The sequence below is a fragment of the Anabas testudineus genome, chromosome 10 (genome assembly GCF_900324465.2).
Source record: "Anabas testudineus chromosome 10, fAnaTes1.2, whole genome shotgun sequence".
Lineage (NCBI taxonomy): Eukaryota > Metazoa > Chordata > Actinopteri > Anabantiformes > Anabantidae > Anabas > Anabas testudineus.
The window spans coordinates 10,610,455-10,627,930 of record NC_046619.1 but is presented as its reverse complement, the minus strand read 5'-3'; the positions used below and the strand labels follow the sequence as shown (position 1 = coordinate 10,627,930).

The window sequence follows — 17,476 nt, the reverse complement described above, 5'->3', positions numbered from 1 at the left end:
TTGGAAAGAAATTAATAAAGAAAGACGATAATAACAGAGAGACAGAGAGGAGAGATACAGACGACAGAGAGGAGAGATACAGACGACAGAGAGGAGAGATACAGACGACAGAGAGGAGAGATACAGACAGAGAGGAGAGATACAGACAGAGAGGAGAGATACAGACGACAGAGAGGAGAGATACAGACAGAGAGGAGAGATACAGACAGAGAGGGGAGATACAGACAGAGAGGGGAGATACAGATGACAGAGAGGAGAGATACAGACAGAGAGGAGAGATACAGACAGAGAGGGGAGATACAGACGACAGAGAGGAGAGATACAGACGACAGAGAGGAGAGATACAGACAGAGAGGGGAGATACAGACAGAGAGGGGAGATACAGACAGAGAGGGGAGATACAGACAGAGAGGGGAGATACAGACAGAGAGGGGAGATACAGACAGAGAGGGGAGATACAGACAGAGAGGAGAGATACAGACGACAGAGAGGAGAGATACAGACGACAGAGAGGAGAGATACAGACGACAGAGAGGAGAGAGACAGACGACAGAGAGGAGAGAGACAGACGACAGAGAGGAGAGAGACGACGACAGAGAGGAGAGAGGAGAGAGACAGACGACAGAGACAGGAGAGATCGACAGAGAGGAGGGAGACAGACGACAGAGAGGAGAGAGACAGACGACAGAGAGGAGATAAGACAGAGAGGAGAGACGACGACAGAGGGAGAGAGACAACGACAGAGAGAGAGATACAGACAGAGAGGAGATACAGACGACAGAGAGGAGAGAGACAGACGACAGAGAGGAGAGAGATACAGACAGAGAGGAGAGAGACAGACGACAGAGAGGAGAGATACAGACGACAGAGAGGAGAGAGACAGACACAGAGAGGAGAGATACAGACGACAGAGGAGAGAGATACAGACGACAGAGAGGGAGAGATACAGACGACAGAGAGGAGGAGAGAAGCAGAGAGGAAGAGAGAGAGAGATACAGACGACAGAGAGGAGAGAGAAGAGGAGAGATACAGACAGAGAGGAGAGATACAGACGACAGAGAGGAGAGATACAGACGACAGAGAGGAGAGATACAGACGACAGAGAGGAGAGATACAGACGACAGAGAGGAGAGATACAGACAGAGAGGAGAGATACAGACGACAGAGAGGAGAGAGACAGACGACAGAGAGGAGAGAGACAGACGACAGAGAGGAGAGAGACAGACGACAGAGAGGAGAGATACAGACGACAGAGAGGAGAGAGACAGACGACAGAGAGGAGAGAGACAGACGACAGAGAGGAGAGATACAGACGACAGAGAGGAGAGATACAGACGACAGAGAGGAGAGATACAGACGACAGAGAGGAGAGAGACAGACGACAGAGAGGAGAGAGACAGACGACAGAGAGGAGAGAGACAGACGACAGAGAGGAGAGAGACAGACGACAGAGAGGAGAGATACAGACGACAGAGAGGAGAGAGACAGACAACAGAGAGGAGAGATATTGACAACAGAGAGGAGACAGTTGATAAAGGGACGGTGAGACTGAAAAAGGAAGAGTTAAATATAAAAATGTCAAAAAAGCGAAAAGTGGACAGTGAAAATAGAGTTTTCAATGCGGAATGGACAGACTCCTTTCTGTTCATATTACCTACTGGGAGCACTAAACCTGTCTGTCTGATATGTTCAGAAAGTGTGGCTCTTATTAAAAGTGCCAATGTCAAACGGCATTATGAAACAAAACACAAAGGTTTTGAACACATGTACCCACTGAAATCAGAAGTGCGATCAAAGAAAGTTGAAAGTCTCAGATCCCAATATGACCAGTCCACCAGGATCTTGAGCCACACATTCACTGCACAACAACGTGCTCACGAATGTTCCCTCAGAGTCGCTTGGATTTTGGGTAAACACAAAAAGCCATTTACTGATGGAGGGGTTATCCAAGAATGCATGAGTGCAGTAGCTGAAACGTTACTTGAAGGAAAGAATCAACAGGAGCTATGTGATAAAATAAAACAAATACCCATGTCAGCATCATCTGCTACAAAGAAAAGTGAAATTCTGGCATATGATGTGTTAACCCAGCTAGATGAAGCCATGCTAAAGGCACCATGTGTAGGCTTGGCTGTGGATGAGTCCACTGACATGTGTGACAATGCTCAGCTGTTAGTGTATGTCAGGTTTTTCAACACTGACCAGAAAGCATTCTGTGAAGACCTGTTAGGTGTGACTCCCCTTAAGACAAGTACTAGAGGAGAAGACATCTACGTGGCCATTAAAGAGATGTTAGCAAAGAGAGGAGTAGAGCCAAAAAAAGTGGTTTCAATAACCACAGATGGAGCCCCTGCTATGATAGGTAGAGAGAAGGGAGCTGTAGCAAGACTGAAAGAGGACAATCCTGAGCTCATAGCCTACCATTGCATCATTCATCAATCTGTCCTGTGTGCCTCCCTGTCAGACGAGCATGCCCAGGTGATGATTACAATGATGAAAATGATCAATTTTCTCAGGGCATCCTCTTCGTACCAGCATCGCATGCTTAGGGAATTCCTTAGGGAAGTTGATGCCAATGCAGATGATCTTCTGCTGCACAACAATGTAAGATGGCTCAGCAAAGGCAGGGTGTTGGCACGTTTTTGGTCCATTAGGAGGGAAGTAGCATCTTTTTTGGCACAGCTCAAAAATCAGAAGGCAGCACAGCTTTCTGTCTTTTTAGAAGATGAGAAACAAATGGACAATGTGGCCTTTTTGGTTGATATAACTTCCCATCTGAATGAACTGAATTTGAGGCTACAAGGCAAGGACAATTCAATCTGTGAGCTACTGAGAGCTATCCGCTCCTTTCAGAGGAAACTTGAGGTGTTCAAGGAAGACCTGCAGGCAGACTGTGAACACTTTCCAGCAGTGCAGGAACAAGTTCAGGGACAGAGAGATGTGTCTTCTTTTGTTGACTTTATTGATAACATGATTATAAACTTCAGCAACCGCTTTGACAGTTTCAGCTTTGGACAGCAGCTCACCATGTTCATTCAGAACCCATTTCTTATCACAGATGTCAGGGGGTTCTCAAAGGAAGTCACACAGCACTTTAAATGGGCAAATGCTGGGCCTCTCCAAATACAACTGATTGATCTCCAAGCAGATCTGGCCCTGAAAGAGCAGATTGTGGGAACTGAACCTTTCACTTTCTGGCTTCAAATTATCCCTGAGACAGCTTTCCCAGATCTAAGGAAAGTAGCTCTGTACATCTTGACCATGTTTGGCTCCACACACAACTGCGAGGCAGCTTTCTCTACAATGAACATAATCAAGACGAAATATCGTTCCAGGTTAACCAATGAACACCTCCACGTGTGTATGAGAATGGCCCTAACTCCATTCAAGCCCAGGTTTAAAATTCTAGCAGGACAAGCTAGAGCTCAATTTTCTCACTGAGCAACAAAGTGGGGGAGTTAAATATATGAGGGGAAAAATACGAGCCTCTAAAACTGTTCAATTGTTGGGATATGTTCAGATTTTTTACCTGTTAAATTGGTTGAGACTTTTGAGTCAAGATGTAAAAGAGAAGTTTTTTATGCCTTTCCTTCCTTTATTTTATTTTTTCAAAGTTAGGCACTTTATTTGAAAATTTGTATTCTTGCTTATTTTGATAAGCATCCCTGCTTTTATTTCATAAATTAGACAACATTGTAAATATATGCTCAGTTTGACATTACAATACAATAAATTTGTCAAAAGGTTTTTAAATTGTACTGAATTAATTTGATTTGATAGTCAAGTATTGATTACATGCAGGTTACTTAATAATATATTGCAGTAAATAGTTACATTATAATCCTCTGGACCTTTGCTTCCAAAAAATGTGTGTAACCGGACCTCTTTAAAATTTAGTTGAATACCCCTATTCTAGGTGCTTCTGTACAGTAGCTGTAGTGTTATTGTATGTTTCATGATGTTTGCATTGTTTAACTGTCTTTGTTTTTCTATATTTTTTTTGTTTCCCTGCGCTGCAGGAGTGTGCTGACAGCTCTGACACGTCCTCCTCCACCGAAGAACTGAAGTGATACATAAAAGGATCAACAGGCCAATAAAATGGCCATTAAGCTGGAAGATGATCAAAAACACAACATGCATAAAATGTACATATGTACACAGGGAAACATAAAACAATAATGATAATAAAAAAAAAATAAGATTATGAACCATGCAAGCAATGAAAGAAAATGTATAAAAAGAGAAAACTGAATACAAACAGACAATTGTACGTGACCAAGACGACGGCCATCATGATGTTGTTTCATTGTACTGTGACAATCGTATTCATACCAAACTGTATGTGCATTGACATTAAAGTGATGCTGTAGCCACCTGTTCTCTTTATCTAAGTAGCTGTAAACTGGGCCTTAACACTGGTGTTGGAGAATGTAGGGGGCAAAGATGCTGCAGCAACCACTATCCATAGGTCCACGATCACATACAGCTCTGTTTTTCCAAATATATTTAATTCTGTATCATGGATAAGTAACAGAACAGTAAATATTCCATGAGCAGCCAGAAAAGGTGAATGTCTGACTCTTTTTCTTAAGAAAGCATCGTGGGTTTCCTCAGTGTAAGATTAAAACAGGACTAACATCGTGCACCTACACCACACTGAGTGACAAGTGTTTTAGTGGCGCTACGTTGCCGACCTAGTGGTCAGTTGTTGGTTTATTCTCAGGCTGAGCAGTGGCAGCAACTTTCCTTTGTCTCGTACATCTGGAGAGGGGATTAGCAGCAGTAGATTTAGCCACCGCCGCGTGTGTGGAGGCTTATAATTGCCCATGGTGCAGCAGTGCTGTTGTGTGTGTCTCTCTGGCTCCCAGCTATCACAACAGTTTGGAAAGTACCAACTTCATCTAAAGGGTTATTAAGTTCTACTCCTGTGAGTTCTGGGGTCAGCAGCTTTGGCATATTTGGTTGAAAACACTGCTGATATGACAGAACTGTAGCTGGTCTAATTATTAACAATTACACTGTTACATGGGCCATCGCAGTTTCCCCCCATGGTGAGGAGGACATTGTCCCTGGGTAGTGGGGTGTGTAAGTAAATGTGGGTTTGCGTGTGTGTTAAGAGGAAGCAAAATCTCCCTGATAGCTCATTTCTAATCACAACATGCTTGATCTTGACTCCTGGCAAAGTCTGTAAGTACCTGAACATCCTCCACGAGCCCAGCAGATTAATCTGTGCGTGCTTGACATAATTCCACTGACTTATCTCATGGAAGAAATGATCATTTAATACTCTGCTTTAATCTCGGCCGGGCTGCAGTTCAGTGGTTAAAAAACAGCCGTGTGAAAAACGTGAACCCTTGAGAAAAGCCTGCAGAAATGATGCGTTTGTCCAACGTTTACCACTAGGTGTCAGATTTCTCCAACATGTTCATGTGAAAGCAGGAGCACCTGAAACAACAGGGGATCATTAATCACATCAAACAGGCATCTTCGCTTTGGAATCTTTATCTGGCCCCGAATCAGGTGGAAAAATAGCTGGTTGAACAAACACCATTCATCATCCACGTGCTTTCCTGACTTATGCATCATCAAGTTAAGGCTTTGTGTTATTGATTAACAATGAGGTCTCCAGTAATGGAGCAAGTTAAACCACAAAGGATGGGATGTGCCTCCTGATGCCTCCAGGTAGCTTATTTAAGGAGGATTTACACCTCAGTCTGATAGTTTTCCTCCCAGGGGGTCATAATCAACACCTAAGACAGTTTCAGACAAGGTAAGATAAGACACTGAACATATCACTGTGCAAAATATTGATGATAAATGATGTATTTGCTGAAATAATGTGTTGAGAGCACTATCATTAGTATTGATGCTTTCTGTTGTTTAAGATGAATAATTGATTTAAATCGAATTCTAGCCTTTTATCTAGCAGCGGTGGAGCCTGCAGCTCAAACATCATCTAGAAAATACTGACAAGTCAGACATCACTCACAGACAACACCTACTAAATCTTTCATTAATGCTTTTACTTTAATACTTTAATACTAAATGAAGAACGTTTCGGTGAAGCATAAACAACATTGATATAGAAATGTGAGTCATGGCACAGAAACAGCTGAGCGTGGGGTAGATTAAAGGATCTCATTCACTAGTACAAGCAAGAATACGCACATTCAGAGTTAATTCAGCTGCAATCTATGGAACTCGTCATGCTCCCACATACACACAGATGTACATATGTTGACGGGGCCTCGGTGTACATCGGAACCTGCTGAGAGGATGCCACACAGAATGAAAATGATGCAGTGACTGTAATTACTGTAATCTCAGCTGCTGTAATTACTGAACTCACTTCCATCCTCTTTGCTTTTAAGAGACACATTAGTACTCCCTCCTCCACTGGAGTCCCCAAAATATGGCAAAGTGGCTCACACGAAAGAGGGGGGTGGGGTTGGTGGGGGTGCTGTCTTTAAACGAACAGCTTGAAAACCTTTGAGGAGACTTGCTGCTCTATAGAGGCTGGAGAGTCCCTTTAAGAGTCGACGCGCAGCTGCAGGAAATGGCACATGACAAGTTACGGGCATGATGTTTCCTCAGTGTAGTGATTCCGCCAGGCGGTCGCTGGTCGCGAGGCGAGATGATGCCTCGCAGTGCATATGGTTCAAGGGTGGGATCTGACCATAAATCAAGGACAGCTGCCAATTACAAACAATATGAGCCGCCTTTGTTCTCTCCTAATTGCTTGTCTGTTGATCTCAGCATGGTGAGAAATGGGTTTATATACAGACAAGTTGGTCTCCTTGGGTTTCCTTTTGCTGCTGCAGGTGGCTGATAAACACATTCAATTTCACATTTGTTCCCTGTGCTGTGGTGTCATCCTGTGATTTTAATTACCTTCATGTCTCCACACAGCACTCGAAACACCATGTCCTCTCGCACCATAACTATAGTGTCCTCTGGAAGGAGCACAGAGCTCGACTACAATGGTAACTTATTAGTTTCAATTCCCACCTCTCTGCTTTTTATGTCTTTGTGATGCTTCGAAGCTGATCTTTACCACCTGAGTGTGCATTCTGGCTCTTTGTTATCAGGGTTGAGGATGCATGACACTCAGCTCTCCTCAAATCCCAAACTCCCGCTGGAGGAGGACAGGGAGTCTGGTATCGGCTCCACCCTTGACCTCAGCAGCAGCTTCGAGGGCTATAACCAACATACAAATCACCACCACAGCAAACCTTCACTTCAGCTGCAGGCCAACAGACTTCCCAAAGAGCAAGGTACAAGAGCGGCGCGCACAGGAGACACACATTCATTTCTTGAGTTGGCAGTGCCTTTGACCGTTTTGAAAGACAAATACCGACAGCAGAAGCTGAACCACGTGCTCATTAGATAAGGACGTGTTCAAAGACACATTGAGCCAGTGGGACCATGAGGTCTGGGCAACAAATGCGAAGTCATGCCGTCACTCAGCAGTATTTGGCTGCACATGGGTGATGTAGTATGTCAGATGGCTTTGCTCTCTACATGTAGAATTGCTTACGGAGGTTATCTACTCATGTGGAAGACAATAATCAGAGTGTGGTAGTGACCAGAGACGTGCAACATTTTTGTGTTATCTGTGATATATATACACAGATACACAGATTTTAAACTAGGTCAGCTTCACACTGTGAGACTAAAGCTTTGCCTGGTTGTTGTTTTGTTGGTTGTTTTCAAACAGATAGTCCTCATCAGACCACTGCTGTGACTTCAAGCAAAATCAAACAACTCCTTTTCAATCTGTCCAAGATCCCTCTCCTCTTCATACTCCTCTTTCTCTTTGTTTGCTCCTTGGACACTCTGAGCTCGGCCTTCCAGTTAGCAGGGGGTAAGTACCTTAACCCTCACTGGCCCTTCAGTGGGTTTACAGTGGCTCAGCTAGTTGATGTTTGACAAATAAATGAGTCACTGCATAACATCTCATACAGTCCCAGTGTGTCCCTGCTGTATATTGCACCACAAAGCTGGTGACCTTTTTTGGACACAGGGAAACAAGTAGTTTGAGTCTTGTTTAACATTGCTCCCGGCAACCAGACCAGTATTTTCATGTGTGTGTGTGTGTGTGTGTATCTGTGTGTATGTGGGTGGCATATTTAACCAGGTAAAGTGGCAGGGGACATTTTCCAGGACAATGCGGTGCTGTCTAACCCCGTGGCGGGCCTTGTGGTGGGGATCTTGGTCACTGTGCTGGTTCAGAGCTCATCAACCTCCACCTCTATCATCGTCAGTCTGGTGGCCTCCGGACGTGAGTAGGCACACAAAAGGTTGCGTACATCTGTGAGCACCAGCATACTGTAGCATGAGTTCTTCTAAGTTTTATATAAATGCACGGACACGTGACGGATGTGTTTGTGTGTGTGTGAGGCACTGTACACCCGGGGAGATATACACTACATATCTCTGAAGGCTGTTATTTTGAATGTAAATGCAGTAAACAGAAAAACAATAACACAGCAATAAAAACTAAACAAAACATAAAAAGCCCAGAACGCCCATGGTGCATCTGTGGCAATAACAAATTCATTCTAATTTCTAATTAATTTGTGGTTTATGCTAACTATCCCAGTTTTCTAGCTCCCAGCCCAAACACATGCTGTTCTCCCTATGGAGGATATAGTGTGCTACTTGACCTTTACTGTTTTACTTAGTTTAAAGACCAAATTAATGAAAATACTGTAACTCATATGTGAGGATTTCTTGAGGGATTGAGCTAGCTGTGTTTCACTGAAGTAATTAGGGAGATTTGATTTGCATGATCCTTTAAATGTAATTAAAATGATCCGACTGTGCCTAATGTCGTCTTCATTATACGGGATTATGATCGCACAATGACTGACTGACCTGAGACACCAGTGCAGTGGTGGCTATTTGTAAAAATGCACCTAAGAACTATTTTACTCTGGCAGGTCAGACTGGGATCAGAGGTGTAATCAAATAAATCATTTCATATCCCATGATGTCCCTGCATTTCAGTCATTATATAGTTTATTATGTCTCATAATACTAATACACTGAAAGGCTATGACCTGTCTGTGCAGCCTCTGTGGTCTCCTCTCTCTCGTCAGTGTGGTTAAGGGGAATGAAATCAGTATGCAGGGGCTGCCGCTCTACTTCCAAAGCCTTTCTGTAGGAGAGTGAGAAGGAAGATTATAGGTAATTAGCAGAGAGAGAGAGAGAGAGAGAGAAAGAAAAGGGAATAGATGTGTGTCTGTACGATTGTGTGCATTTGTGTGTTGTCTAGTTCATCATCATTAGTGACACACTCAACAACAGACCTCACAGCAAAGTGTAAAGGCTAAGCTGTCTCCACTCACCGGCAAATCACAGTTAACAATATTAATGTCACCTGGCAGTTTTAATGTTTAATCAGTCTGGCCAGTGTTATGTGTATGGGGCTTTGTAACCACAGACCAGTCAGAGTGCCACACATTAACGCCACTAATGCTGTGGCTCATCGGTGTAGAAATCATCATGTTTTGTTTGGTAAAACACATCTTTTTATGTGGTCTCATTTCACAGTATTAGAAGTGAGGTCGGCTGTTCCTGTCATCATGGGCTCCAATATTGGGACTTCAGTCACAAACACCATAGTTGCCATGATGCAAGCAGCAGAGAGGAGTGAGTTTCAGCGGTAAGTGAAGAAAGGTGGCAGAGCACAGGATGAGGTAGACAGAAGAGCAGGGATGAAGACACAGAGATAGAAAAGTGAAGAGGATGAGTGGGGAGATGGAGGTGAGAAGGATAGAAGTGTTAAAAGTGCAGGGCAGAATGCAGGAAGAGAGAGAAAGCATTGACAGCTGTTGGATGCCTCTGTGCTTCAGCCTTCATTCGAGTGCAATTTCTACAACAGTGACAATAATGGCACCAATCCACACTGATCCCACACCAGTAACCCTTTGGCATGAAAAGATACAGCACCGAACAGATGGCACGATTCTTAATCCGTGTCTGGTAAAATAAACGTAATTTATGAATCTTTCATAATACACTCACACACTGCGTCAACACTCAAATGCTCATTACATCACACGTCCAAAAAAAAAGTTGAGCCACGAAAAGCAGATTAACAAGCAATCATTTTGAGTAGTTGATCGTGCTGATGCCTGACCTCATCACAGAATATTGTCGTGACCCACTGCAGTGCCTTTGCTGGGGCGACAATCCACGACTGCTTCAACTGGCTGTCGGTCTTGGCTTTGTTGCCGTTGGAGGTGGTGAGCGGCATCATGACCAAGTTGTCGCACCTACTCGTCACCTGCTTCAGCCTGCAGCCTGGGGAAGATGCACCCGAGCTGCTCAAGGTCATCACAGAGCCAGTCACCAAGCTCATTATACAGGTAAAACGGCTCAGCCAATCACCACATTTGTAACTTGGACGTGTTTGCTAAAACCCTCCATGATCAGTAATTGTCTAATTATGCATTGACAATACAAGACTTTTTATTTTTTATTTCACATGAACCATAAACTGTTTAAGATGCTGACTTCAGAGGCTTTAGCCTCTCTGTCAACTTGATATCCTGGAGTGTCACCCAGAGACAACCATGTAAATGAAGCTCATTTGAGTGCAATTAACTAGTCTCCAGCCGCAGTTGTCAATTTAGCCAGAAAATGTGCCGGTTTCTAGCTGGAAATAAGCTGCTTTTGTCTACTCTTGTCTCAATCAAGAGGCCATTGTTGTGGAAAGTGCTCTAAATTCAGGTGGTAGAGGTGATAGCAAAAAGCTTGACAGAGATAGTGTACAGCAACTAAGGAGGCTGATGTCTAGTAAAAATATATATATATATATATATATATATATATAAAGCTCTCTAAACTTGAAAACTAAAAAGTATTTTTTCTTTCACCCCCAGCTAGACAAGTGTGTGATCACGGGTATTGCCATGGGAAATGAGGGCATGAGGAACAGGAGCCTGGTGAAGGAATGGTGCCAGACTGACCTTGTTATGGTAATGCATGTCTCCACTGCTGTCGCCTGCACATGCAGACACAGTGTGTCACACGCTGGCGCCAAATAGAGTCTGTCGCTGCTGCCAGTGAAAACCGTGTTGCTCATTTGTGTTTTCATCACAGCTCCGTCTTTCTTTCTTCCTTTCTTTCTACAGACCAATGACAATATCAGCGCTGAAAACTGTGGCACAAGTGGAGTGAAGTGTAAGCTCACACTCACTGAAAACCCGCCCAGCCTTGCACAATGACTATGAATTGAATCTCTATATATTGCACGTATGGGTTATTTTTTTAAGTGGTCCCTAAATAAGTAGTGGACCTGTGTGTTTGTGGAGTAATATACTGACCACTGTTGGTCCTGTCTCTCTGCAGGTAGGCATTTGTTTGTTTCTACCCCACTATCAGACCTCACCGTGGGTCTGATTCTCCTGGCAGCCTCCCTGGCCGTCCTCTGCACTTGTCTGCTGTTGCTGGTCAAGCTGCTCAACTCTCTTCTTAAAGGCCAAGTAGCAAAGGTCATCCATGAAGTCATCAACACAGGTGGGCCTGCCTTAGAGCTGCGGGAGATTTTGTCCACTAGCAGTGTGATATGCAGAATACAGGTTTATACATGAGCAATTAAGCCAAGAAAGCTGCTTTTTAATGCACGTTATATGAAAAAGGCTTCATTATAAGTAACAGAATCTTCTCATGTTGTCATCTGTGTACTCTGTTCTTTCACAACAGACCTGCCATATCCATTTGGATGGCTGTCAGGGTACATGGCCATGCTTGTGGGTGCAGGCGTGACATTTGTGGTCCAGAGTAGCTCTGTATTTACTTCAGCCATGACTCCCCTGGTAGGTGAGTGATTTATGCTTTTGGATGTGTACAAACTATGACACGTTATTAATAATAATAGTGGCAATAGTATGTAATAAATGATAGTGACAGCATAGAGGTTGTACTTTATGTTACTAAAAACAAACACATATATCATTTTCATCTGTTAGACATTAAACATGATGGCGTCACTGACACAGAAACCAAAATGTTCTATAATGCCAACATCTGCTTCAAGTAAAATGACAGATGTTGTTTGCGAAGCAAATAAATGTATAGATACTGTACATTTTAGCATTGTGAATCCAAATTCATTTAAGTAAGCAGAGGTCTGTAAACACGTTATATCTTTTTCTCTGGGGAATCTTGCAGACGGGCTCTTCTTAGTGACTTAAGATAGACAACATACTTTCACCACGGAACAAACATATACTTTCTTAAACTCTCTTGGACATGTTGTGTCTTTCTTGCTGACAGACAGCAGTTTAAAACTCCCACAGCCAATAAAGTGCTAAATATGATCAGTTTAACCTTGTGTGGTGCATCATCACTTGTGACCAAGTCTCCAACCTGCAGCAGCATCACTTTTTATTTTTACAGTATCAGACATATGCATGTCATGTTAAACAACCAGTTTATCTCTGACACTTGAGTTTTACTCAGGAAACACATTTATGCTCAGTCCACCACTTTGTCCCAGGCTGAAATATCTCAACAACTATTGAATTGATGCACATAAAATATAAAACCTTGTTCTAAGACAATGAACCCTGGACTTTTAGGATCTTCTGCGTTTGCCTTTAGTTCCACCATGAAGATGACATATTTAGTGTTGGGTTAAAAATCTTTTCTGATTATGGTGTGGTTTAGCAAACATTTACTTCTTCCAATTCAGGACCCTCTGTCTTTTAATTTATCACCATCAGCAGGTCAAAGTTTCTACATCCACTTGATTGATGGGCCCATATGTGTAGACATTCATCTCACACAATGAATCCTAACGTCTTTGATGTCTTCAGCAACACCATGATGGCTGTGGGTGAAATGTCTTGATATTTTTGAACCAATTTCCATATTTGGTATAGATATTACACGCCTCTCTTCAGTTTGACCAGGTCCATTAAAAAAGGAATCACATTCCCACCAGCCTCAGCTTTACTTCATTTAGCCCTTAAGTGAATATTAGTTTGCTGGTGTGCCAAAGATGGCAGACATGGTAAACATTACACATTACTTGCATCAGCATGTATAAATTGTAATTGTGTGCATGTGATGATGATGCTGATGTCAGCATTTAGCTCAAAGCTCTTATGTATCAAAGTTCACCAGCATGACTGTTAGTCTCATTTTTAATCCTTACGTGACGATGAATAAGGGGAAATGCCTACAACCAGAAAACATGAAAATAAAAGCTTAATCTTAGAAACACAAACATGACCAAAAAGCTACAATGCCCCTTTCATCTGGAAGTATGGGACTGATTTTGTGGCACAAACTTAAAGTGTGTTCAGATATATTGTGTGTGCTCCTTATAGTCCAGGGGTGATCTATCCAGAGTGAGGGTTTGACTGAAGTGAGGTGTCTTTTCATCTTGACTGTTATGATTCTGTTTCATTTGATGGAGGCCTTCGGGGAGATCATCTCTTGTAATGTCTTATTAAACTAGAACCTAACTGTACTTAGTATCAGATCTTTTCCTTAAGTGGGCCACACTGTGCAGTGGAGGCTATCAGTCATTGTACTCGCCTGAACTCTCTTTCTGCCAATTGAGGTCTGAAATCACAGCCACTGCATACTGAATGTGCACTTATTACTTACCTACTTAGATTAACATTCATTCTATGCTTTTCATGTAAAACTCTTCTTTTGCAGCCCACTGTGTTCTGCAGCTGGGTAGTTTAGTATACATTTACATTTACATTTACATTTAGTTATTTAGGAACAAATCAAGCAAATGTCTAAGCCAAGGAGACAAAAATCAGTACACAGACCAGAGGTTAACTCAGTTGCTTTAATGATGTATTTAATGACTAATCAATGCCCTTGTATTCTCACACTATCAAGAAAAAACTTCAGGTTCCCTTATTGGCCTTGTTGCCATGGGCCAAATAAGGACATCACATTGCTCGCTTCTTTTCCACTGATTGAGTCTTGTGAAGTTTGTAAGAACATATTGCACAGCTGTCACTGTATGCCACTGGCTAAATGAAGCATGTAAAATCAGTGATGACTGAGTCATCAGCCTGCTACACAGTGATAAATGTGAGATGTTTTTTTTTTTTTTTTTTTTTTAGAAACTATACACATAGAGTAAGATTTCCAATCTGCAGACATAGTTACAGCTGTTAAATGTTCCTGTTTATTTTACTCTGGATTCTAGCTTTACTTCCCCTTTAACCCTCACTGTTTCCATGTCATAGTATCACACAGTGAAAACAAACTAGAGACCAGCAGGGAGAGCGTAATCATTTCTACTTTAGCAGCATTGTCCTTCTTTGGTTGCCAGTTACTGTCAGGCAGCCGCTCGTCTTGTCATGAGTCATTTTATCTGGCAAAGTACTATTTAATCTCAGCGAGTCCTTATTTTTTAAAATATTGGCTTTGGTTCATTTTAAACATCAAGTATAACAATTTTTATGTTTTGTCTACTTATCTGAGAAGTAATTTGAGTTGAAATAGTTTAAAAAACAACTCTTTATATTTGCTTTTCTTGCTGTGCTTTTACTTTCTTGTTATCTATAAAAGCAGCAATTTGAGATTTTACTAACTATTAGGAATGTTATACCATAAACAGTTTCTTCCAACATATAAGATAAGTAGTAGTAGTAGATAAGTATAATTTGAGTTTGACTAATGATCATTTTATCATTTTAGATTATTTTGTTATCATTGCTTTACCATTATAGATAGAGTATGTACCTAAAACAGTGTGTCTCTGTTGTCTCTTCAGGTATCGGTGTGATCAGTCTGGAGCGAGCTTATCCTCTCACTCTTGGTTCCAACATCGGCACTACTGCTACAGCCCTGCTGGCAGCTCTGGCCAGTCCTGGGAACAAGCTAGCAGCTGCTATACAGGCAAGCTTCATCAGATACAACAGCCCATTCAAAACTGCAGGACACTGAGGAAATAGGAAGTACCACTAGCTTCTCATTTGGAGGAAAAAGAGATTTGATTAATATATTTTCCACTGATGTGAGAATGAATTGCAGATAGTGAGAAAACTGTATCTAAAGATCTAGTATTTACTAGTATATTTATGAATATGGATTATACATAAATCTGTAGCTTTAGACACATCTATGTTCATCAGGTGATTGTGGTTTGATGGAACACTTTTCCTGACAATGTCAATGTTACCACATAGTTACCACCTGATTTACATGTAGATGTTTCAGCCCAAATTGACATTGAAATTGAATTGTGTCATCTTTTTTTCACATGTAGATCGCTCTGTGCCACCTTTTCTTCAACATCTTTGGCATTCTGCTGTGGTATCCTCTTCCTTTCATGCGTCTGCCGATAAGAATGGCTCGTGTGCTTGGGGAGCGCACTGCCAAGTACCGCTGGTTTGCAGTCTTGTACCTTCTCCTTTGCTTCTTACTCCTTCCATCTCTGGTGCTGGGCCTCTCGTTGGCTGGCTGGCGGGTGATGGCCGGTGTTGGGGCTCCTTTCCTGGGCGTTACCATCTTCATCATCATGGTAAATGTGATGCAGTCCCGCAGCCCCCGTCACCTGCCGGCCAAGCTCCAGAACTGGGACTTCCTGCCCCAGTGGATGCGCTCTCTCAAACCGCTCGATCGCCTCATCACCAAGGCAACCGTCTGCTGCACCTCAGCATGCCAGGAAGCGCAGGGAGGAGATGAAGAGGAGCACATCTCGACACAGATGAACTCTACCGACCCAAAGAAAGAGTCTGCTGAGAGAAAGACACAGTTGGCATATGACAACCCAGTCTTGGACTACCTGGATGAGAGCAGACCAGGGGTACGGGTGCTTAAACTGAAAGGGTTAGAGAGGTGCAACAGTACGCCACTGTAGCTGGACTGATAAGACGGTATCTGCATCCCATTTTGTCAGTATTATGGGATGAATAGGATTGAGAAAACCAGGTTATAATGCTGAAAATAAACTGACTTTCTGGTTTCTGATTGTTTGATATTTGTTGATATCCTACTTAAACCAAACTAAACACCATGAGCTGTGTAAGATCATTGTTGTACAACTGGAAGCCACACCAAACAGCTCTATGGCTATGGACATGTTAATCTCTCAAACCTTAGTATGAAGGTGACAAAACAGTTTCACAGCAAGCTCCATTAAGGAGTTGCTCTAGAGCTCTCCATTATTTTAAATCATTTTGATTATCGCATAATGTAACATTCACGTTTCTATTTGTACAAAGCACTTTTCATCCCGAAGCCCCAGAGCAGCTACTAAAGGGATTTTTTGCCAGCTGTTTCTTTTAAGGTAAAAACATATAATGCATAAATAGCGATTCTGTCACTGCATTAAAGGTACTGTACACTGTGCGTTTTGACCACTAGGGGCACTATAGAGCTGTTCTTTGTAAATGGTTTCCCAAAAATTAGCTTCACAGACGTCTCTTTCACAACATCCAGACACGTCTAGTAATAACTAATGTCTGTATGTATAAAGTTTGAAACAAGTCTTGAGTTTGTTTTTCAAAGAACACAACACAAAGAAAAGGAAACCGTCTAATGATCAAACAATTAAATTTAATAAACAAAGAAATAATTGATGAGTTTAAGAATATCATCACACTCTCTACTTGATGTTATCTACAAAGCAGTGTATGAATGTGTTGTAGCCTGTGTGTGTGTGTGTGTGTGTGTGAATGCTTTTCTAAGTGGGTGAGTATGTACACTTGGGAGGTGTTGTTGAATGTGTGAATGTGTTTTTTTCTTCTGTTGTGTCGAAACAATTGATCATGCATTTAAAAAATGTCAACCCTCTAAAGTCAGTGGATGTAGGAGAGAATAAAGTCAGACTTTTTCCTTTTAAGGTGACAGACAATGAAATTACTCTCTTGAACAGCACTTTGGAAACAAGCTGAAAGTGTACATGAAATAAATTACTGTATTATCTGTCTACACTTGGTGTTCAAAAAAGGGAGAATTCATTCATTCTTGTATGTTTTACATGAAAGCACCTTTCAGTAGGAAGATACTGTATGTCTTCTTTGCAAGACTTTTATTTTCCCCTGTTCAAAGACCTCGCTAATGTGCAAACTCACACTCCAGACACTTTTTTTTGTTTCAACAAAAATAGCTTCCTCTCATCATCACCTTTGATCGTGCCACGCTCTTTAAAGTTTTGGTGTTTCTAATGAGATACGACCATCACCACCGCCAGACATGGCAGTCTGGATGAAGTTTGCATCATCCTGCTGAATCTTGGAGACATTTGAGAGCAGGCTGAGAGGAAAGGAGAGGGGAGCCAAGAATGAGACTCTACCACAGCACTCGCTACAGCATGCAGTCACAAAAACACACCCATTGGATAGCAATATACACTGAGTGTGAGCTGATCTGATTGCTGATGCTCACTTGTGTGGGTGCAGTTTGGATCAGTGCTTGAATCCAGCAGGGTCAGGTCCTGCCAAACCCTCAAATATGGGGATTCACAGCAAGGAACAGAAGCTGCCAA

The 17,476-nt window shown here is 42.3% G+C and overlaps 2 protein-coding genes across 2 annotated transcripts; both read left to right on the top strand.

Annotated features, from left to right (window-relative positions):
- Positions 1-1,683: 1,683 nt before the first annotated feature.
- LOC113160906 (SCAN domain-containing protein 3-like) lies at positions 1,684-4,070 on the top strand (the record flags this gene model as incomplete). The annotated part of the gene is made up of 2 exons (XM_026358371.1): positions 1,684-3,357; positions 4,020-4,070. Coding segments are annotated over 2 exons (1,725 nt in total), but the record flags the coding sequence as incomplete, so codon positions are not given.
- A 1,667-nt stretch (positions 4,071-5,737) lies between these two features.
- slc34a1b (solute carrier family 34 member 1b) lies at positions 5,738-16,997 on the top strand. Its single transcript, XM_026358468.1, has 13 exons — positions 5,738-5,770; positions 6,910-6,983; positions 7,089-7,274; positions 7,718-7,864; positions 8,138-8,281; positions 9,556-9,667; positions 10,178-10,373; positions 10,890-10,985; positions 11,142-11,190; positions 11,359-11,526; positions 11,713-11,829; positions 14,759-14,883; positions 15,254-16,997. Exons 2-13 carry the CDS (start codon positions 6,923-6,925, stop codon positions 15,845-15,847), a joined length of 1,995 nt encoding a protein of 664 aa, XP_026214253.1. The 5' UTR covers positions 5,738-5,770; positions 6,910-6,922; the 3' UTR covers positions 15,848-16,997.
- The last annotated feature ends 479 nt before the right edge of the window (positions 16,998-17,476 follow it).